Source organism: Hemitrygon akajei, chromosome 7 (assembly GCF_048418815.1).
Source record: "Hemitrygon akajei chromosome 7, sHemAka1.3, whole genome shotgun sequence".
In the NCBI taxonomy this organism is placed as follows: domain Eukaryota; kingdom Metazoa; phylum Chordata; class Chondrichthyes; order Myliobatiformes; family Dasyatidae; genus Hemitrygon; species Hemitrygon akajei.
This window is the reverse complement of record NC_133130.1, coordinates 158,661,099-158,682,331: the sequence shown is the minus strand read 5'-3', so window position 1 is coordinate 158,682,331 and position 21,233 is coordinate 158,661,099. Positions and strand designations below refer to the sequence as shown.

The 21,233-nt window shown below is 44.1% G+C and overlaps 2 protein-coding genes and 4 non-coding genes across 7 annotated transcripts; 5 read left to right on the top strand and 1 right to left on the bottom strand.

Moving 5' to 3' along the window:
- Positions 1-2,260: 2,260 nt before the first annotated feature.
- dnlz (DNL-type zinc finger) lies at positions 2,261-7,493 on the bottom strand. Its single transcript, XM_073052288.1, has 3 exons — positions 7,226-7,493; positions 5,545-5,684; positions 2,261-3,299 (listed from the first exon to the last, which is right to left on the bottom strand). The coding sequence occupies exons 1-3, from the start codon at positions 7,433-7,435 to the stop codon at positions 3,134-3,136; spliced, it is 516 nt and encodes a 171-aa protein (XP_072908389.1). The 5' UTR covers positions 7,436-7,493; the 3' UTR covers positions 2,261-3,133.
- Positions 7,494-13,470: 5,977 nt separating this feature from the next.
- Positions 13,471-20,175, top strand: rpl7a (ribosomal protein L7a). Of its 2 annotated transcripts, none has more exons than XM_073052286.1 (8): positions 13,471-13,577; positions 14,987-15,107; positions 16,331-16,480; positions 16,844-16,984; positions 17,929-18,008; positions 18,874-19,004; positions 19,532-19,601; positions 20,021-20,175. In XM_073052286.1, the coding sequence occupies exons 1-8, from the start codon at positions 13,575-13,577 to the stop codon at positions 20,123-20,125; spliced, it is 801 nt and encodes a 266-aa protein (XP_072908387.1). In that variant the 5' UTR covers positions 13,471-13,574; the 3' UTR covers positions 20,126-20,175. The 2 variants fall into 2 exon arrangements, with proteins under 2 accessions (XP_072908387.1, XP_072908388.1); XM_073052287.1 differs by lacking the exon at positions 13,471-13,577 and adding an exon at positions 13,697-13,715.
- Positions 16,656-16,729, top strand: LOC140731315 (small nucleolar RNA SNORD24). Its single transcript, XR_012099790.1, has one exon. It is a non-coding gene; the product is annotated as a small nucleolar RNA SNORD24 (small nucleolar RNA).
- On the top strand, positions 17,672-17,748 carry LOC140731312 (small nucleolar RNA SNORD36). Its single transcript, XR_012099786.1, has one exon. It is a non-coding gene; the product is annotated as a small nucleolar RNA SNORD36 (small nucleolar RNA).
- On the top strand, positions 18,366-18,444 carry LOC140731314 (small nucleolar RNA SNORD36). Its single transcript, XR_012099788.1, has one exon. It is a non-coding gene; the product is annotated as a small nucleolar RNA SNORD36 (small nucleolar RNA).
- On the top strand, positions 19,381-19,453 carry LOC140731313 (small nucleolar RNA SNORD36). Its single transcript, XR_012099787.1, has one exon. It is a non-coding gene; the product is annotated as a small nucleolar RNA SNORD36 (small nucleolar RNA).
- Positions 20,176-21,233: the final 1,058 nt, after the last annotated feature.

Genomic DNA, 21,233 nt, shown 5'->3' with positions numbered 1-21,233 from the left:
CAGAAAAGCGTCTGGGTGTACGTCAGCTGTCATTGCCCCCCAGGTAAGCCTAACTCCAGAACCTGACGTAGAGGACCTAATTGAAATACAAGGTAAGGCAACTTTGGCAGAACAGACAATGTGGAGAAAAAGGGGGGCCAAGCAGAACCCGGAAGGCTTGTGGAGCACGGAAGATGGTTTGTTGGTAGCGCCCACCCCTCTACTGATGATTCTGATTTCAGAAGCGCATGGGATGGACCATTGTGCAAGGGGGGAAGTGATAAAGAAAATAAAGGATGGTTTTTGGTCACCTTATTTACAGGCTTCAGTGGACTTTGTTTTGTCACAGTGCGAGGTATGCGCACAAAATAATGTTCGGAAGGGAATTACAACCCCAATAGGTCACATTCCTGTACCTGAAGGACCATTTAAACATCTAGTGATCGATTACGTAGACATGATAAAGACAGTGAGAGGGAACAAGAGATCAAGGGGCGCAAAGACAGTGGTAAAATTTCTGACAAATGAAGTGATCCCAAGGTTTGGAATACCTACAGAAGTTAGCTCAGACAATGGTTCAGCTTTTATCCAGAAAGTGGTCAAACTGCTACTACAGGCACTGAGGATAAAGCAAAGATTTGGATGTGTATACCACCCTCAGTCGCAGGGCATGGTAGAGATAATTAATGGAACCCTGAAAGCCAAACTAAACAAAATTTGTGCAGACACTAAACTTAATTGGGTCGATGCTTTACCGTTAGCATTGATGAGTTACCGCATGCAAACTAATTGAATAACATGCCTGACACCGCATGAGATGCAGGCTGGAAAGCTATCATACCTGTGATAGGGGTAAGCAAAAATGTTGAATGGATAAACTATATATACTACAATCAACAGAGGTTCATCAACTACACCGATGATGCACTGGAGGCCTTAAGGCAACAGCTAGATGCAACTAGCAGGGTGGCGTGGCAAAACAGACAGGTACTGGATTGGCTTTTGGCAGAGAAAGGGGGTGTGTGTGTAATGTTTGGAGAACAATGCTGCACTTTCATACCAAACAATACTAGCCCAGAAGGGTCTTTCACCAGAGCAATGAATAAGTTAAAGAATCTGCGGACGGAGGTCAAACAGAATGCAGGGTTCGGACATCAGTTCTTTGATTGGTTAGAAAGTAGACTCGGAGGATGGGGAGCATGGCTGACTAAAATAGCAATAACTGTCAGTATTGTTGAGCTGTGCGTTTGTGCTGTGCTGTTTTCTTCCTTGTCTCAAATCTCTTGTAGTGCGTGCTGCAACCAAACAATATCCAATGCTCGTGGCAATTACTGAAGCAAGCTTAGTGGAGAAAGAAACACCGAAAATGTATCGTTACAGCCTACAACACCTGCAGGATGAACAAAAGCAAAACGACAGTGTGGGAGTAGATTGTAAGGGCTGATGAGTCTTTTTCCCTGTCTCAGGTACAAAGGGACAGGTTTTTGACTCAGCAGCCCAGGGTAACAGGGAGAGAATACTTTGAGGTCTTGGCGCAGAAAATTTTAGTTTAACCTGAGATTTGGAAATAAGTGCTTGAGTTTATTGGGGCTTTTGTGCGCAGACTCTTAGTCTTCTTTCTCTGTGTGAGTGTGAGACCCCTCTGGGTCTCAAAGGGGGGATATATATTGGAGTATAAAAGTATAAATTTACCAAAACTATGAAGTCAGTTCTGAGTTTGCTATTTGCTATGCATGTACCCAATTTGGTAGGAGACTGCAGTCTTAAGATGACAATGGTGTGTTATTGAGAGGTAGCTACAGAAAGAGCTTGCTATTTGCTATGCATATATCCTAAAAATGTAGAAGACAATGGTATGTTAATGAGAGGTAGCTAAGAGATGTAGATTAGAACATGATTAAGTCAATTGATAGAAACAATAGGGACAATGATGTACGTGAGGTACGTGTAATACGCAACTATAGATCGATTACATATGCTAATGCAACTGGACCAGGAGATTGCTATAAAAAATGCTGTGTCTGGGGATCGGTGGGCAATCAGCGACTAGCTCAACTTTGATTTGCAAATTAAAGTTTAACCCTTCTTGAAGAATCTTCTGCGTCTCTTGGTCATTTGTGAGGCACGAAAAACCACGACAGTATCAAAATGGAACTATGGGTAGGTACAATCCTTGACAATGGATCCTAAAGAAGATATTTATCCCACAGCTTAATACTGGTTGGAAACTACTTATCTAGCTCAGAACTTACCAGAGGAATAAATGAATGACAAAATTAAGTTGTATTTTATGTTGTTTTATTTTAACTCTACAAAGTAATACAGGTTCTGTAGTAACAAAGTCTATCTTTTTACCTAAAACTGACTAAAATGACAAAATCCACCAGGAACAAAGATTTACAAACGTTATTTACAATCAGCCTGAAAAATAACTTTCACTTAGCTAGGATTACTTTGTCCATGCTACAACCTGTCAATCGTTTATTTTCATTTCAAAGAAACTTGGAAACAGTTGCACCATTCTATCCTCAATTTGTCCAACTTTTTTCTCTTTGAATGGCCTTCTGTAGAATGATTTCGGATGATTACTCACTGAGCTAACCTGCTATCCATGATCTTTCTCTGAATGAGGTTCTTTTTCTCTGAAGAAACAATTCTACATAATTATAAAAATATATTTTCATAATTCTTCTGAGGCACCTCTGAAGTCTATTGGCCACCAGCTTTTATCGATCAATTTGTAGATGTGAATGCATTTGGCAGGGTCCATCCCTAATTGACCCAAGGAAGCTGTTCGGCTGCCTCAAGCTGGTATGCCTGTGTAATGTTTTGACTCCAGGATGATGACATAAAAACAGAAGTTTTTCAATTAGGATGCTGTGTGGAGGTGAACTTTCAACTGATATTTTCATGGATCTGGTGCCCATGTCCTTTTTTAGATTAGAGAAGGTGTTGAATCATTTGCCAATTTCTTCACTGTATCCTGTAGATCAGACAATCTGCAGCCTTAATGTGCCATCTGCAATTTCTCAAGCTTGTTACTGTATAATTTGTGAAATTTCCTCTCAAGTTCAGCCAAACTCTAATAAAATGGCAATTCCAAGGTCACAAGTGCTATTCTCCTTCACCAAAACTTTGCACACTGGCAACAGTATCAGGATTTCAGTTGCTCTCCAGAGCTCAGGGCGTCCTGACAAACATCTCCTTCAGCTGGATCTCCAGGTTTGTCATTCACTACTTCTGTCATGATTTCCAGGGAGCCATCACCAACCACACGCTGAACTTTTTCTCCTCTCGCAGCCAATATTTCTTCAATATTCCTGATGGCATCAATCAAAGTGAAGTTTGTTTAAAATGGTGCCTATTAATACATTTCATAATAATATGTGCCAAGATAGCCTTGAGTGGGGTTAGAAGATGAAAGATAATTGGGGCACATTGAGTTTTGATTGCTTTAAAGTTTAATTTTATATTTATCAATTGAATAGTACACTGAATCAGAGCAAGATTTTATTTTGCATTTCAGACTAAGGAACTGGGTTATACAAAACTACCACTGCCTCCAGGGTGTAACTAATAGGTGATTTGTTTCCAGTACTTGTAAGCAAGGACTTAGAGAAACTAATGGTAAATCATTGATAGCTGCCTTGCGTTGGACAACAAGACCCTTCAGAGGATAGTAAAAACTGCAGAAGAGGATCATGGAGCCTTCCTCCCCCCCACCCTCCCATTTGTGACATTTACCAGCAGCATTGCAGACGAAGAGTCCAAAACATTGTTGAGGATCTCTACTACCCAACCCACAATCTCTCTGACCCGCTACTGTTAGGAGGAGGTATTGGAGCAGCAGAACTAGGGCTGCCAGACTGGATAGCTGCTTCTTTCCCCAGGCTGTGAGACGAAGGGATACCCTGCCACCGACGAGGTCTCGTCACTGTTTACTGTTACCTGTGTGGTGCACTTCACATGTATTTTGAATTATATTTTATTAAACTATTTGTGGTAATATTTTGTTTAAGTACCGTATGTAATATATATTTTGTGTGTGCACTGTGGTCTGGGGAACTTTGTTTCGTTTGGTTGTATACAGAATATGTACAGTCAGATGACAATAAGCTACAACTTGAAGCAGTCCAGGAGTAAATTTCTGCCTCCAGTAATGGTGGGCTTCTCAGGGGCTCAACTGTTCGTAGATAGTGATAACTGTATTTTAATTTGAATCTGTAAATAGTGTTATGAAGTTGTATGTGTGTGAGACCCATCCCCCAGTGAGGGTCAGTGTGTGGGGGACCCATCCCCCAGTGAGGGTCAGTGTGTGTGGTATCGTCCCCCAGTGAGGGTCAGTGTGTGTGGTCCCGTCCCCCAGTGAGGGTCAGCGTGTGTGGGACCCGTCCCCCAGTGAGGGTCAGTGTATGTGTGGGACCCGGCTCCAATGAAGGTCAGGGTGTGTGTGGGACCCATTCCCCCTGTGAGGGTCGGTGTGTGGTATCGTCCCCCTGTGAGGGTCGGTGTGTGTGGTATCGTTCCCCTGTGAGGGTCAGTGTGCGTGGTATCGTTCCCCTGTGAGGGTCGGTGTGTGGGGGACCCATCCCCCAGGTGAGGGTCAGTGTGTGTGGTATCGTCCCCCAGTGAGGGTCAGTGTGTGTGGTCCCGTCCCCCAGTGAGGGTCAGCGTGTATGGGACCATCCCCCAGTGAGGGTCAGCGTGTGTGGGACCCGTCCCCCAGTGAGGGTCAGTGTGTGTGTGGGACCCATCCCCCAGTGAGGGTCAGTGTGTGTGGGACCCGTCCCCCAGTGAGGGTCAGTGTATGTGTGGGACCCGACTCCGGTGAAGGTCAGTGCGTGTGTGGGACCCGTCCCCCAGTGAGGGTCAGTGTATGTGTGGGACCCGACTCCAATGAAGGTCAGTGCGTGTGTGGGACCCATTCCCCCTGTGAGGGTCGGTGTGTGGTATCGTCCCCCTGTGAGGGTCGGTGTGTGTGGTATCATCCCCCTGTGAGGGTCAGTGTGTGTGGTATCGTTCCCCTGTGAGGGTCGGTGTGTGGTATCGTTCCCCTGTGAGGGTTGGTGTGCGCGGGACTCGTCCCCGTGAGGGTCGGTGTTTGGAATCGTCCCCGTGAGGGTTGGTGTGTGTGGGACAGCTCGCTCATCTTTGGTCCCCACCAGACACTCAGCCCTTAGCTGAGACTCCAAGTAGCTAGAAGCTGTTGTGTGTGACAGTGGCCTCATACCCCAGGGAGAAAGGGAAATGGTTGCCCTAGTGTACAAGGTCAACTCTGGCAGATTGGGTGAGTGAGATCCAACAGCAACACCCCGTGGACAGCGAGTGGCATGATGAGAAACAGAAGACGCCATCGTGGTCATCCACTACAACCAAGGAAGGTGCTTGTTTGTATCACTGAACCTGAATTTCTGAGACTGAAAGTGGAAGTGCCCTAGTGCAACAATTTTTCCACTTTAAAACTCTCGTGCAAGGTTTCCTTTCATCCGACATAACCAACAACCACTACATTGCTGAAGTTTTAAGTAGAATTCCACTAGTTAATTTAAACTAATCAGGACTTACTTTTTTCCTTCTAGGTCTGAAAACCATCCCAAATTGTCAGCTATGATATGATGATTGCTGCACCCAGGGCACTTTACAATAACCACTCCATTGTGATAAGCAAGTTTGGAAATCCTCTTGGCAGATCTTTCATTACACACCTGAAACAATATAAAATACTCATCAGTATTGTATTAGGAAAGGTTCAGATCCTTTTTCTACTTGACCGCTTAACCTGCCTCCCCACCTCAAACCCCTAAATTTGTTTCTGAACCAGCACTGGCTAATGAATAAAGCTGATCAACTCTGGTCTTCGAATACCAGAGGTTAAAGAGGAACTTCCTTGTATCTTTGTTCCCGGCATAAGTAATGCCATATGCTGATATAGCTCACAACAGATAGTCTTTGAGGGTAGTACAGGGATATAGACAGGTGAGCGGCTCCCTCAGAGTTCCTATGGTGTTGTTTGTGTGGGTTTGTGTGTTTGCTTTGTGACTGTGGAGCTCCTCCCACACCCTATAGAAATATACAGATTTAAAAAACTAGTCCTTTCCTGGCGTATATGACAAATAAACTCTTCTTCGGCTCCCAGCCAGGTACAGGAATCAATTATAACCATCGTTTCAATGACAACCTCTGTCACTTTCATCGGGGATGATGCCCAGGTATGTCTAGTCCAGAGGTATTGATACCCCCCTCGTCCTTGTTGAAATGGAGGAAAAGAATTTTAACAAAGGCTAAGGTCTCACTCCAAGTAAGAATTGGAATTCACTTGTAAACAAGGTGGGAGAGTGGAAATCTGATTGGGTGAGAACTAACCAATCAGGATGGATGGACAATGGGGGTATCAATACCACCGGACTGGATATGCCCAGGCATCATCTTCAATGAAGATGGCAAAGTTTTTCACTGAAACATTGGTTATAATTGACACCCGTACCCAGCTAGAAGCCTGAGAGGTTTATTCATCATATACAGGTTGTCAGATAACTTACCACAAGCAGCCCCTCGTGTAGCTGAGTAGTAGAATCTGGGATGGGGGGGGGGGGTTAAGGCGGTGGTGTTGATAGGAGCATTATTTGTTTTTATTGTAACTTGTAGTAATTTGTTATGTATTGCACTGATGGCACAAAATGACAAATTTGACAACATATGTCAGTAATTCTAGGGTTATGAATAGCGTAACATTGGTGCTTGGTGACGAGACTCAGTGGGTTGAATAGTCCCATGTCTGTGCTATATTTACCTGTGCCACATCCATTCTCTCTCTCACCTTTTACTTTACTCTCCATTTATGTCTAATTTAAATTTTATGTGTTGTCTGAACTTAAGCACCTTGATGCTGCTGCAAGTAAGTTTTTCCTGTTGTACCTGTATCTCACACATTTCTGTACATGACAATAATCTCTATTTGACCTGACCTGACCCACCTGCAAGTCTTTGGTATGTGGAAACCCACGAAGTCATATGATACAGCATGAAATCAGGCCCTTTGGCCCATATGTCTCCCTAGGCTATAGGGAGAAGGTGCAAACTCCACACGGCAAGACCCTGGGTTAAGATCGGACCCTCCCTGCTGTCCCCCACCACCCACCATACTCTGAATAGTCGTTGCAAGTGTCCCCGAGGCAGCGCCACTGCCTGAATGCAGATGTGGAGGGGTAAACGCCGCCCTCCCGCTCCCCTCTGTTCAGCGGCTCACCTTGCAGGTGTAGACCAGCTGATAGTGGGTGGCAGCGGCCTGGCTCGCACCGACAGCGGCCCGCCTGTTCCGGCCGATCCAGAGGCTTCTGCCGTGGGGTAGAGGCCGGCCGCCGGCAAGGAATAGCCGGCGCGGACACCCGGAGGCCGCAGCGATCAGCCGGGAGGCCACCGCTCCCCCGAAACGGGTAAAAGCGAGACCCAGACTCATCGCTCCCGCACAGTTACTATGGGAACTCCAGCACACGTGTCCCGAGCGGGAACGCGTCACTTCCGCTTCCTCCGGGACACTTGTCCTGTCACGTGGCACCAGAAGCTGAGGAAAGTAGGAAAATCTCCCTCCGTTAAAAGTTAAACGAATATTTCATAAGATAACTGGCACAGGTTTAACATTATTGAAAGTATTTACATTTTAAACACAAGAGATACTGCAGACCCTGGAAATCCCGAGCACAACATACAACACTACTGGCAGAACGCAGTCGGTCAGCCGGCATTTTTAACATCGAGGACATACCAGGCCAGACCCTTCACCAGGACTGTTCATTTCTTTACACTTGTCTGCATTAAATCGGAACTATTGTGTGGCTGGCCATTGGTTTTATGATAAACCAGTTGCTAAGCTCAGAATAAGAGATCAACACGACTTTGTCCTATCTGGAACTCTTTTTCCACAGATGGTGACGTGAGCTGCTGTGTGCTTCCAGGACGTTCTAGTTATAGAATTAATATTTACAGTTTTCTGTACTGCCGCCTCTGCAATACCCATCTGCTCACAGAGGTATTATGGGGGCCCAAAAAGCATTAGACTGCAAAATAAAATAGTGAGGATCTATACATTACCTGTAATAGGCAGACACTAACATTTGCAATTTAATGCAGACAAGTGTAAAGAAATAGAAGGTCAAAGATAGGTAGAGGGAACAGTGTTTGGGAAGGAAGATAATAGATGGAATTTATATATACAATACTTCAAATGTGACAAGTTGAAATGTGATTGAATGATTACAAATAATTGTGAACTTAAGTAATACTGATTTTAATATTGGGTACTGGACTTTCAGAAGGATAGCTTGACTTCACACGCGTTGTTGGATTATGAGTACGGTTATAAGAAGCAGAAACAAACTGAGGCTATTTGGCCCATTGTACATGCTTCTGTATTCAACAAAGCCATCGCCAAGTCTTTCACTTCTTTTATTTTTACTTATTTATTTACTGAGATACATAGGCCCTTCCAGCCATGCCACCCAGCAATCCCCCCATTTAATCCTGGCCTGATTGTGGTGCAATTTACAACGACTAATTAACCTATCGATTGGTTTATGTCCTTGGATTGTGGGATGAAACTGAAGCAAACCCACAGGGAGAACATACAGGCAGCAGTGGGAATTGTCGCTGGTACTGTAAACCATTGTGCTAACCACTACGCCACTGTACAACTTCCCTGCAGTATTTCAAATCCCTCATAACCAAAAATCAATTGAACTCTGAAGAATCTTTGTGATTGAACCTCCACAATCTTGTTGGATATGCCTACTTCCCATTGGGTGAAGACATTTCTTTTCATGTCTTTAACCCCTATGGAGACTGTGACCCATGGTTCTAGACACATCAACCAGAGGAAATATCCTCTGCATCTACCCTGTCAAACCTACGGAGAATTTTGCAAGTTTCAATGAGACTGCCTAATCTCTCCTCAAACAGCAAATCTGCCACCCAGGAATGAATCTAGTAAACCATTGCTGTTTTCCCCATTATCCTCCCTTAGGTAGAGAGACTTATCTTGCAGGAATGTTCTTACCAGTGCACTATAAACTTGGGGTAAGATTTCTAACCCTCTTGAAATTAGGCACAATACCACATACCTTTATAATTGTTTGCTTCACCTGGATGTCAACTCTCAGAGTCAATTGTACAAGAAACGTTTAGAGGTTCCTCTAAACACCAACACCCTTCAATCCCTCACCATCTAAGAAAATGTTTTACCTTTGTTTCTTTATATTGAAATGGGTGACTACAAAGCTTCAAAGGTCAAATTTAATGTCAGAGAAATCCAAAGAATGAACGACAGTTAAACGTGAGAACCCCAAAGTCCCCCCCAGCTCCCCCCTCCTGTGTGTAAACGGCAGCAAGCAACAATTCCCCCCCTCACCAGCAGAAATAAACACGCATTGGTACTGTTACCGAGCCCAAGCGTGTGCTAAGCAATAGCAAAGACACAGACCAATATTACCCCAATGGCTTCACATTTCATCCGATATTCGACAAACCACAGGTTCTCTCTCCCCCGGCAAGGGAGAGGGAGGTGTCCCCCATTTTCACAGTGAACAGGATGTTATTTTTACATTATATTCCATGTGCAATCTCATTGCCATTTTATTTAGTCTGTTTCTATCCCTTGAAGCCTCTTTGTATCCTCCTTACAAACTACACTGACACCTAGTAGAACATTACCACCCTTTGGCCAATGATGTTGTTCCAGCCTTTTAACTTACTTCGAGATCAATCTAACTCTTCCCTCCTACATTGCCCTCCATTTTTTTCTTAATCCTTGTGCCTATGTAAGAGTTGGATATGCAGTACTGTGCAAAAGTCTTGGGCATATATATTTAGGACCTCAGTTGGAGGATTGATTTCAATATGGGGTACTGCACTTTCAGAAGGATAGTTTGACTTTACACATATTGTGTTGTTGGATTATGAGTACAATTATAAGAAACAGAAGCAAATTGAGGCTATTTGACCCTTTGTACATGCTTCTGTATTCAACAAAACCAGCACCAGATCTCCCTTCCCCTTGTTCCAACCATGATTCTCCTCTCCCTGTCCCCTTCCCACTCTCAGTCCACAATCGAGACCCACATCAGAATCAGGTTTATCATCACTCTCATATGTCATGTTTTTTTGTGGCAGAAGTTCAGTGCAATACATAAAATTATTGCAATACTGTTTGGATTCCTGGATGTTGGGAAGTTTAGGTTTAAAAAAAAGCAGGTGTTTCATTTCATGAGAAAATTCAAATGAGAAGGGGAGTGATTGATGGAGATGGTTGATCTCTTAAAAATGCTGATTCTTTCCTTCTGCCATCAGATTTCTGAACATTGCATTAAATCATAAACAGTATTTCACATTTTAATTCCACATCCCATTCCCATTCTGATAAGTCTATCCATGGCCTCCTCTATTGTCAAAATGAATCCAAACTCAGGTTGGAGGAACAACACCTTATATACCGGCTGGGTAGCCTCCAACCTGATGGCATGAACATTGACTTCTCTAACTTCCGTTAATGCTCCTCCTCCCCTTCTTACCCCATCCCTGATATATTTAGTTGTTTGCCTGTTCTCCATCTCCCGCTGGTGCTCCCCCCCCCCCCTTTCTTTCTCCTGAGGCCTCCCGTCCCATGATCCTTTCCCTTCTCCAGCTCTGTATCACTTTCACCAACCACCTTTCCAGCTCTTAGCTTCACCCCACCCCCTCTGGTCTTCTCCTATCATTTTGCATTTCCCCCTCCCCCCACTGCTTTCAAATCTCTTACTATCTTTCCTTTCGGTTAGTCCTGACGAAGGGTCTCGGCCCGAAACGTCGACAGCGCTTCTCCCTATCAATGCTGCCTGGCCTGCTGTGTTCTACCAGCATTTTGTGTGTGTTGTTGACAGTATTTCATTATTCCTTTTATTTTGCACACCTTACAGTACTGTGTAAAAGCTTTAGACAGCCGAGATTTTTATATGGTTTCAGATGGTATGGCCTCCGCAGGGTCCTGATCTCAACATCATTGAGACTGTCTGGGATCACCTGGAGAGACAGAAGCAAGCGAGACAGCCAGAGTCTGCAGAGCAACTGTGGCAATTTCTCCAAGATGCTTGGAACAGCCTACCAGCTGATTTTCTTATCAAACTGCTTAACAGTGTACCTAAGAGAATTGATGCAGTTTTAAGGGCAAAAGGTGGTCACACTTTTGATTTGATTTAGTTATTTTAAAACTGTTTATAAACTGTTATTTATTGTATTTTTGATATTTTGAAATGTTTGATTTCATTATTTTGAAAGCATCTTTACAGTTTTTTTTACAGTACATGTGCTGAAGACTTTTTCACAAAACTACATTTATTCTGTAATTCATAGTATTTTAAATTATTTGCACTAATCTTCTGCCACGAAGCAACACATTTGATGATAAATAAGTGGCTGATAATAAACCCGATTCTGATTGTGGAAGATGGGGAAAGGGGAGATGTGTATGTGGCAGAAAATGGTGGAAATTAAGAAGGCTGATTTGTTGAACATGGAGGCAGGTGGAGTATAAGGACAGGATCTTTATTTCCCCCCTCCCTTTTTTTTCTCTCTCTCTGCCCATCACTCTTTGCCCATTCTCCATTTCCTTCTGGTGCTCCCCTCCCCTTTTCTTTCTCCCTAGGCCTCCCGTCCCATGATCCTTTCCCTTCTCCAGCTCTGTATCCCTTTTGCCAATCACCTTTCCAGCTCTTAGCTTCACCCCTCCCCCTCCGGTCTTCTCCTATCATTTTGCATTTCCCCCTCCCCCACTACTTTCAAATCTCTTACTATCTTTCCTTTCAGTTAGTCCTGACGAAGGGTCTCGGCCCGAAACATCGACAGTGCTTCTCCCTATAGATGCTGCCTGGCTTGCTGCATTCCACCAGCCTTTTGTGTGTGTTTCTTGAATTTCCAGCATCTGCAGATTTCCTCGTGTTTGCAGGATCTTGGGAACTATCTGTGGGAGGAGAGAGGGTTAGAGCAGACATAGGGGAAAGAAATGAGACAGTCAACGTCTCTTTCAACTATAGATAGATACTTCATTGATAAAGAAAATTACGGTGTCACAGTAACATTACAAGTGCACAGATATACAAATATTAGGAGAGAAGTATGAAAGAATAAAAAAGTAAATTGCTTCAAACGCTCTAACAGGAGGGGGTCATCACTTCCCGGCCAGAGGTTGACTCATTATAGAGCCTAATGGCTGAGGGTAAGAATGACCTCATATAGCGCTCTTTGGATCAGCACAGTTGTCTTAGTCTATTACTAAAATTGCTCCTTTGTTCAGCCAAGGTGGCACGTAGAGGGTGAGAAACATTGTCCAGAATTGCCAGGATTTTCCATAGAGTCCTTTGCTCAGTCTCAGCCTCCTGTGTGTCGAGTTTGACTCATATAACAGAGCCAGCCTTTCTAATCAGTTTATTGAGCCTGTTGACATCACCCGTGTTGTTGCCATTGCCCCAGCATAGTAGATTGTACTAGGGACAACAGACCGGTAGAACATGTGAGGGAGAGGCCTGCATACCCCAGAGGACATTGGTCTCCTCAGGAGGGAGAGGCGATTCTGGCCCTCTTGTACACAGCCACTATGGTGTAGATAGAAGCTGGAATTAAAGAAAGCAATGAAGACAGATGTACCGGTGTGAAAAGAACTTGCAAATACAGCAGATATAATGGGGGTGGGAGTGGTGAACTGGGAGAATGGAATGTTAACCTGTAGCACTGGCCAGAGGTATAGCTGAGAGTGATCTGGGAGTCTGTGACTTGCAATGGGTGTTTCATTGCTTACTTATCCTCTGAGAAGGAGATGGAGGAAGAGGAGAGAATCACAAATGGACCATATAAAGGTGTGGGCAGGGTGGAAACTGACAGTATAAACCCGAAGGGGTAAGATAGAGGAAATAGTAAATCTTACTGCTGGGAGACAGTGACTTAATTTTCTGTGGCGGGGTCAGATTCAGAATCAAACTGGTTTAATGTCATACACACCAGGGTGTAATGAAATTCCTTGCTCGTGTGAAGCTGGCGGTGTACGTGTTAATAATAAATACTGTACAATAATCCAGAGCAGAACAACAGAATGGTGCAAAGATAGCGGTGCAGTGAGAAATGATAACGTGACAATAACTGAATTGCCGAGAGAGATAGAGTTCGAGGACGTGGCAGGTGGACGAGGCCCATGCGAGATCGCGGTAAGTTAGTCAGACCGCCACAATTCCGGCCTTTTCAATGTTTTTGATGACCCCTGACTGAATGGGATGGGATGCTGTAAGTTCTGTGTGTAGGAGGTCAGGTCAGCAATTGACTCCTGGGCGATGGAGGAACACAGCAGGTCAGCCAGCATCTATAGAGGGCACACTGCCTGACCTGCTGCGTTCCCCCAGAGTTTTGTGTTTTATTCCAGATTTCCAACATCGACAGCCCCTCCAGTATCTTCATCAGCACTTCCGCCTTGTGCCTGTCCCTTTAAATCGAACTCTCGTTCCGACATTAAGTAACGCGAGAGCAGGCTCTGGTATTACCCAGCATTCTGCGCTCTCGCCCTCTCTCTTTCTCTTCCCCCCGCCATGGTGAGTCCGCCGTCTCTCTTTGTACCGTTCGGAATCCGCCGCCATCGGCGCCTCCTTGGGCGCGTCGCCCTCTCCGGTGCTCCGGCGTCCATCGACCGGCTTCGCGCTCCACCCGCGGACCCAAATTAGGACGCGATGGTGTGGTGAAGATGAAGTTTGGGGCAGGTTTATGTTCAGAGCGGGTTAGGGAGGGTACCGCCATTTTACAGTGCAGATGGCCGGCCCCTGCCCGGAGCCCGGGAAAGGGTGGCTAATCCCGGAGCCGGAGCCGACGCCGACGCCTCGCACCGGTACTGCATTTTGTACAGGTCGAGTCTGGGTGCTGGCGCCGTGTCGGGAACTCCCGGCCCGGATTGCCTGGCGATAGGGGCCGACGTTGAGGTGATAAGCAATTCACTCGGGTTCACGGTGAGGTGGGCATGGTTCCTGGGGCCTGCGGAGGGTGTTGCCACAGGCGGGTACTTCTCTGGTAAGATGCCGCATGATGGGTGGAGTTGGCATAAACACGGGTATTGTTTTTGGTAAGTTATCAGCTACTGTGGTTTGATTGTGACTGAGTAAATGTTAATAGATGGCGTCCAGTGATTGGAATTGAGACTATCGGTATTTTTGATTAATTTAGCAATTATCCAACATTGGGTGCACGCCACATTTCTAGACTTGATGGTAGTCAAAAATGGCATTGTGAACAATGTGGTGGGTAGGAAGGAAGTTAAATAGCAACCCAGTGGAGTGGACAGAAGCCTTGGATGAGATTTAATGGATTTTGTACCAGTGAGCTAACACAACATGGAGGCTGCTGTTGTAGAAGGTGCAGGAACAGAATAAACTGAAGGTCTCACACGATGGTAAAAGTCAGAAGTGCAGGTTGAGAAAGCAATTGACAAGATGTTCAGTTTCGGGCTTTGTTAGGAAGGGCACATTTATAAAATCTTGTAAAGGTTTTAAAATATTGGTTTGGTATCTGGAATAGTATTTTAATTCTGGTTGCTAGAAGGAAGGATGTGAAGCTTTAAAGGTAATGCAGAAAAGGATTTGAGTATTATTCCTCCAATGGTTAGATTGGAGGGGCTGGTGCTTATTCTTCAGAACAGACAAGACGCACATTATCTGAGTGTTACTGTCTTATGGGCTGGTATAGAACTAGTGATAAGTCTCAGAATGAGTGAAGAGAATAAGTGGGGGTGCAGTATCGGGTTGAATTTGAAATGCACCAGCTTCCATTGTTGTCTTTTGAGGGGGAATTGTGATAAACGGTGCACTAGAGCTGGGGTGGATGTATTGTGGTTGACTCCTGTGTGGTAATTGCTCCTAATGCTTCTAGAAGTCAAAGCCAATGAGCTGATTGGATGGCTTTAGGTGTTGGTAAGCTATGCTGTATCATCATCTGTGATGTCTGCCTTTTTCAGCCGAAAGGGAAGAAAGCCAAGGGCAAGAAGGTGGCCCCGGCCCCTTCAGTTGTCAAGAAGCATGAGGTGAAGAAAGTCGTGAACCCTCTTTTTGAAAAGAGACCCAAGAACTTTGGGATTGGTGAGTTCTGCATTCAGTCAAAAAATCTTAAGTACCGGTTAAGATTCGGGTGTGAATGGGAAACTTAAGAGCATTGACAGTGTTGAGCCAACCAAGATTATTGCTTTTTAACCCATTTAGGCCTGTCTTTTCTGAAATCACCACTGTTTAATTGGGTTACCTGAATGGGATGCTTCTTTCTACAGAAGGTGGGAAAAGTTTGCAACTCATTCTGTGAATAAAAATTAGATTATGTTTTGGGCTGATTTTGGTTACCTTGGTATTACAGGAATGAGCAGGTAAATGGGGTTAAGTAACATAAAATGCTGGAGGAACTCAGCAGGTTAGGCATAACCTTTGGAGACCAATAAACAGTGTTTTGGGCCAAGAACTTTCTTTGGGAGGTGCCAGTTTAAAAGGCTGGGGAAGGATAACTAGAAGGTGATGGGTGAAGCCATGTGAGTAGGAAAACAAATGGCTAGAGAGGAAGGAATCTGATGGGGAGGAGAGTGATCAAGTCCTTACTGAATGTTAGGATAAATGTTCTGCTAGTAAAGTTGCTGGCTTTTTGGTCACATTTCCAGTCTCGGAATGCACCTAGTTATTGGCAGGGGTTAAGTTGTAGTTGGAGCTTAGGGCATGATTCAGTTTAAATTGAAATTTCAAAAGGTATGTTTGCTGCAGTAATTGAAAGCTCATTGCGTCCTGCTGAAAGGTTTTGGCATAAAACATTGAGTAATCTTTTCCTAGATACTGCCTGGCCTGCTGAGTTCCTCCAGGATTTTGTGTGTGTTGCTTGGATTTCTAGCATTTGCAGATGATTTCTTGTTTGTCGTTATAATTTCTCCATGCTTTGATAGTATTTTGCTGTCTGTAAAATGTTGCTGTAGTTGCTTGTATCTGAGGTGTTCTTGTAAATTGGAGATGTGGGTGGGTGAGGATACAGTGAGATACAATGTGGTGAAACAATGCAGAATAAAGTATAAAAACTACAGAAAGGTAAACAAGGTGCATGATCATAATTGGGTAGATTGAGGTCAAGTTGATCTTGTCATCTACTGAAGAGTGATAAATAGGACAGAAGCTGTCTTGAACCTGGGTTCAGGCTTTTGTATCTTTTGCCTGATGGAAGAGGGAAAAGAATGTTTGGGGGGGGGGGGGGGTAGGAGGAGCAGAGGTGTTTGTGTGGGACACAATTACAGCTAGAATGTTGTCCTGGATTCACTTGGCCATTCTTTCTGCAGGTCAGGATATTCAGCCCAAGAGGGACCTGACGAGGTTTGTGAAGTGGCCACGATACGTCCGTCTTCAGCGACAGAGAGCAATCCTGTATAAACGGCTGAAGGTGCCTCCTGCAATCAACCAATTTGCCCAGGCATTGGACAGACAGACTGGTGGGTCATAGTGTTACAAAAGGCTTTGAAAGATGCCAAAATGAATCTTGTTTGCTGCACATTGCTCTTCCCTTGCCTCTACGTGTGAATTGTTTCTGGGTCTTAAGGAAATTGTCTTTTTCCTATTTCCTCAGAGCATGAGGGGAAGGGTCTGTAGGTTGGGAATCTCGGAGTTTGCAGATGATGTAAACAGAATATTTGCTATCTGAGTTTAACGGATGACGATTATCCACCAAGATCGCTGATGCACTCTTGAGTCCCTCTACCAGCAGCAGCTTGTGAAACTAACACTTGCTTCCTGCCCCAACATTCCCCCCCGACTCCACCCAAAATATCCTGGTTAATGACGATTCATTTTTGCAGCCACCCAGCTCTTCAAACTGGCACACAAGTACAGGCCTGAGACTAAACAAGAGAAGAAGCAAAGGTTGCTGGCCCGGGCTGAGCAGAAGGCGGCTGGGAAGGCTGATGCTCCCACAAAGAGACCTGCTGTTCTCAGATCAGGTAAGTTGGGTTCACTGCTTGCTTAACTTGAAATGTCGACGCAGACTTGCTAGCCCAGATGGCTCCTGTATCTTGTGATCTAACTTGTTGACATTGGATGTAGAAGTGAATGGCATTCTTTACTAAGGTTGAGAAAGAAAGGATTGACACTAGTTGTTAACCCTTCCTCACTTGCCTTTCAGTTAGAATAGTTAGAGGGATACTATTGACAGTATGTATTGGGTATGGTGATGTGATTTCAGGGAGTTGCTTACAATTAATAGCCATTGTGTACCTCTTGTGATGGACCTGACTTAATTCTTTGTAAGCTCAGCTTCTTGTGGAGCTTGTCTGTAATTTCCTGACAATTCTAGTGCACTCTTCAGCTGGTTATCTTCAGTAAGCTTTCTCATTGCATTTGTTCTTGTGCCCTAATCTGTATTACTGTGTTCAACCACCACCTCTGTGCTTGTGGACTTGATCTGGTTGATTTTCTTAATCCTTCCAATACCTGTCTCTGGTCCTAAACCATTCAAATTTTGTCTGGTTCTCTAAATCCACCGAGTGTAGTGCATTTACTGTGGAGGACTTGAGGTTTTATTCTTGTGCTCTGCATTGGTGCTGAGGAAAGTTTACTGTTTTAATCTTTGCTTTGAAGTTCTGCAGTTTCCCTCCAATTTCATTCTTGTGATGACAGATTGGCTAATGTTGCAATGATGTTTGAATTTCTTCACCTGAAGATCAGCATGTAGATCAAACAAATGAGCTTTTTAACACTGAGCAACAAGCCATGGGTCTTTTCTCTTGCTTTCCTTGTGGATTGAGGATTTTTATTTTCTAAGGCTTTGGGGATACAAGCAGCAGTTAAATGTGTAATTAGTGCAGAAAGACTGGAGGATTTGGTTGTATACCTGATTCTTAAGTGTTGCCTTGTTCTTAAAGGCCTTTATTCTGCCTTTATACAGGTGTGAATACTGTCACCACATTGGTGGAGAATAAGAAAGCTCAGCTGGTGGTAATTGCACATGATGTTGATCCTATTGAGGTAAGCTGTGCACTCCTTGCTCCCTAAATTGAGACCCAATTTGGGCGCCAGGCATAACTGTACTGATGACTTAATGCTGCTGGAGCTTTTCCATCTGAGGTGATGGCAAAGCTGTTTTAGAGATGGGCGATCTTTCGTTATTTATGGAGGGGCTTTCTTTGATCATCATGGCTGCTCCGCCCTACACAAAGGATGATCTATTCCTCGCGTCTTTATTTGTTGAGACTGGGATGAAGGTAGTCCCAGTTTTGTTCCTTGTATTTGACCAAGCCAAATTCATAGATTGTGCATACCGGGAGCTGGAAGGTCATTAAAATCTCTGCTTCCCTATTAATCTGTTGTGCATCAGCCTGGCTAATGTGATGATGAATTTGAATTTCTTCACCTGAAGTTCAGTGTGTAGATCTGAGAAACGAGCTTTTTAACCCTGAGCATCAAGCCAAGGCTGTGCTGTATATCTGATTCAGAGGGACCTTCCCTTTCTTCCTAAGGCTCATTTGTTCAGTGTTCCATCCAGTAGTTTAGAATGAGAGAGAATATTTAATTGAAATAAATACAACACTTGTAGCAATGTGTGGGTGAAATGAGAAGTGTCTGCGTCAATTTGATGCTTACAATTCCACGTGGTTCCTGCCTTCCCTGTTCCCAATCTCTTGTTCCTTTATTTGCTAGGCATTTCGCTGCCTGAGCCTTGGGTGCAGCTTAAGCTTAGTAGCTGAGTTTGCTTAAAACTCCAATAATGCTAAGGGGTTTGACTTCAATTTGATACTGATTTTCTCTGTGAAATATAATCTTTTGTATAAGAGTTGATTATAATCAAGCCACTAATAATCTCCATTTTCCACTTCCCTGATGCCCCCTCCAGTTGGTTGTGTTCCTGCCTGCCCTCTGCCGTAAGATGGGAGTTCCTTATTGCATTGTGAAAGGCAAAGCCAGACTCGGGCGTCTTGTGCACAGGAAGACTGCCAGCTGCCTTGCTTTCGCACAGTTAAACCCGTGAGTAACCTGCTTATTACTGACGATTGGGAGTGGTGTGTCACTTGATCTGCTTACTGTGTTGCATACGGGGGGGGGGGGGGGGGTTGTCATTCTCAACACTGAGGGGCCTCTATGTGTTGATCAGTCAGCAAGAGCTGATCCAGTACTATTTCCAGCCTTGCTACGTGTCCCTCATTACTGGGTTTGGTGTGGTGGTGGTGGGGTGGAGTCCTTGCAGTTCTTGACCTATTCGTAATGAGCATTGAAAACATTGCCAGAAGGCTTTGTCTTTGAGGGCATTGGCTCTTTGGGGTTTGATTCTGCTCTCCGTTGGTATATAGTACATGAAACCTGGGTGTACAGCTTCTTCCTCTGTAGCTGGGCTGAACCAAGAATGCAATGATGTACAATGAATTTCTTCACCTGAATAACCATGTGGTATTTTGAGCTTTTTAACCCTGAGCATTTGGTTCACTTAAATACCTTTCCTGGTGCTCTCATCTGTTTCAGAAAATAATGATGTTTATTTCTCTCCCCACCCCCAGTGAGGACAAGGGTGCAATTGCCAAGCTGATAGAGGCTGTGCGGACAAACTACAATGAGCGAAATGATGAGGTATGATCCTGACTTTCCATTTGGTTATTTTCCCATGGGAAGTTGTCTCCCAGAATACATGAGGAGACAAATATCAGCTGAATAATTGTCTTAACCTACCTGTAGGATTGAGCACCCCTGTCTCGTGTGCAAGGGTTGTTGATGCCATTGAGTCTTAGAATATAATTGTTGGAAGAGAGGGGTGATTGTTTGGGGTCCATTTACTATCAGCTGAATAACTGGGACGTGAAGAATTGTCTTTTCTTTTGGACAAAGTCAAACTTTTAACTGTAGACCCATAAAAGGGGTGGTGGTGATCCTCTGAACTCTGATAGATCTCCGGATCTTTCTGGGGTGATGATGCTAGTAGGACCAGTGTACAGTGTCTGCAGAGAAGCTTGCTGCATTTTGCTAACAATGGCTTCTGCCTTCTCTTTCAGATCCGTCGACACTGGGGTGGTGGGATCCTTGGACCTAAATCTGTGGCTCGTATTGCGAAGCTGGAGAAGGCCAAAGCCAAGGAATTGGCAACTAAACTTGGCTAAATTATGTCGACTGTGCCCATTGTACATAAATAAAAGTAGTCATATTTTAACCTCTCTCTTTTTGAGTTGAGACTATCTGGTTGAACTGAGCTTACTCTTGAGTATACTATAGCTATACAATTTGCCTACCTTCCCTTGCACCTGATTAATGTTTATGAAGATTTGTGGTTTAGTCATTGTACCGTTGCAACTTTCACCTTGGTCTTAATCAGGTCAGTCATCAAGGAAGCCTACTTCCATAGATTGTTTTTGCTGTTTGTGATCCTACTTCAACTAAAGTTGAAGCACATTTTGATGGAGACTCAGGTTTAAGTACATTTTGAAAGTGTTGAGGAAACATGGCATTTTTATATAGAGTATTTGAATACTAGAGACTTGGATTAAATATCAACCACACCTGAATAGGTTTCTGTGTGATTGATTTTGTTGCAGGCCTAATGAGTTGAGCTACTTAATACTGGAGTACCAGTGATCAAATTTTTTTCTACTGTAATTTAAAGGATATTGGCATTATGGCAGGTAAAGCAGCATCTGTTGTTACCCTGCCCAAAGTTATCCAGTTATGTCACCATTCTTGGTAACTAGGTTTCCTTCCATATAGTAAAGATGTGCTGCTAGGTTAATGGGATAATAAAGGATGTTGACATTGCTGGGAATGAACAGTGGACTGAATGGTTTGTCTTCGTCTAGTGATACATTTTCCTGGGGTTTTGATCCCCGATGTAAACTTGGGAAACATCGAGCAGTAGATGGAGGTCTGCCAAATAATGTTCAACTAAACAGTAGTCTGGTGCATTGATGTCTACCTTCACCAAGGCATTGGGAAAATAATGCCAATTCTTGCCAATGCAAATCCTCAGTTCACTAGCAAATATGCCTAATATTACGCCCCTTGTTCCATTGGGTTGGATTGTTCTTAAAATCTTTCATGGAAAAATTACTAGAAATATCTACATGAAAAACATTCCAGGATGTTTTTAAAAATATTGGACTCGATGCCTGGAAATTGATCTTAAAGAATTATTTGCAATTCTGGGAGCCCCAGAGAATGTGTTCCCCATGTTGCCTAGCACCTTTCCTGTTCATGGTTCCCACAGTTGCCTCATTA

What these genes read in the sequence shown, in the direction of transcription:
- dnlz (XM_073052288.1), bottom strand. Translation starts at nt 7,435, where the DNA reads ATGAGTCTGGGTCTCGCTTTTACCCGTTTCGGGGGAGCGGTGGCCTCC. An exon ending in AGCTGGTCTACACCTGCAAG is followed by an intron (nt 5,685 to 7,225) that starts GTGAGCCGCTGA and finishes ATATTGTTTCAG; the next exon opens with GTGTGTAATGAAAGATCTGC. An exon ending in TCAGACCTAGAAGGAAAAAA is followed by an intron (nt 3,300 to 5,544) that starts GTAAGTCCTGAT and finishes TGATGCCATCAG; the next exon opens with GAATATTGAAGAAATATTGG.
- rpl7a (XM_073052286.1), top strand. An exon ending in GCTTTCGCACAGTTAAACCC is followed by an intron (nt 19,005 to 19,531) that starts GTGAGTAACCTG and finishes CCCCACCCCCAG; the next exon opens with TGAGGACAAGGGTGCAATTG. An exon ending in ACAATGAGCGAAATGATGAG is followed by an intron (nt 19,602 to 20,020) that starts GTATGATCCTGA and finishes CTTCTCTTTCAG; the next exon opens with ATCCGTCGACACTGGGGTGG.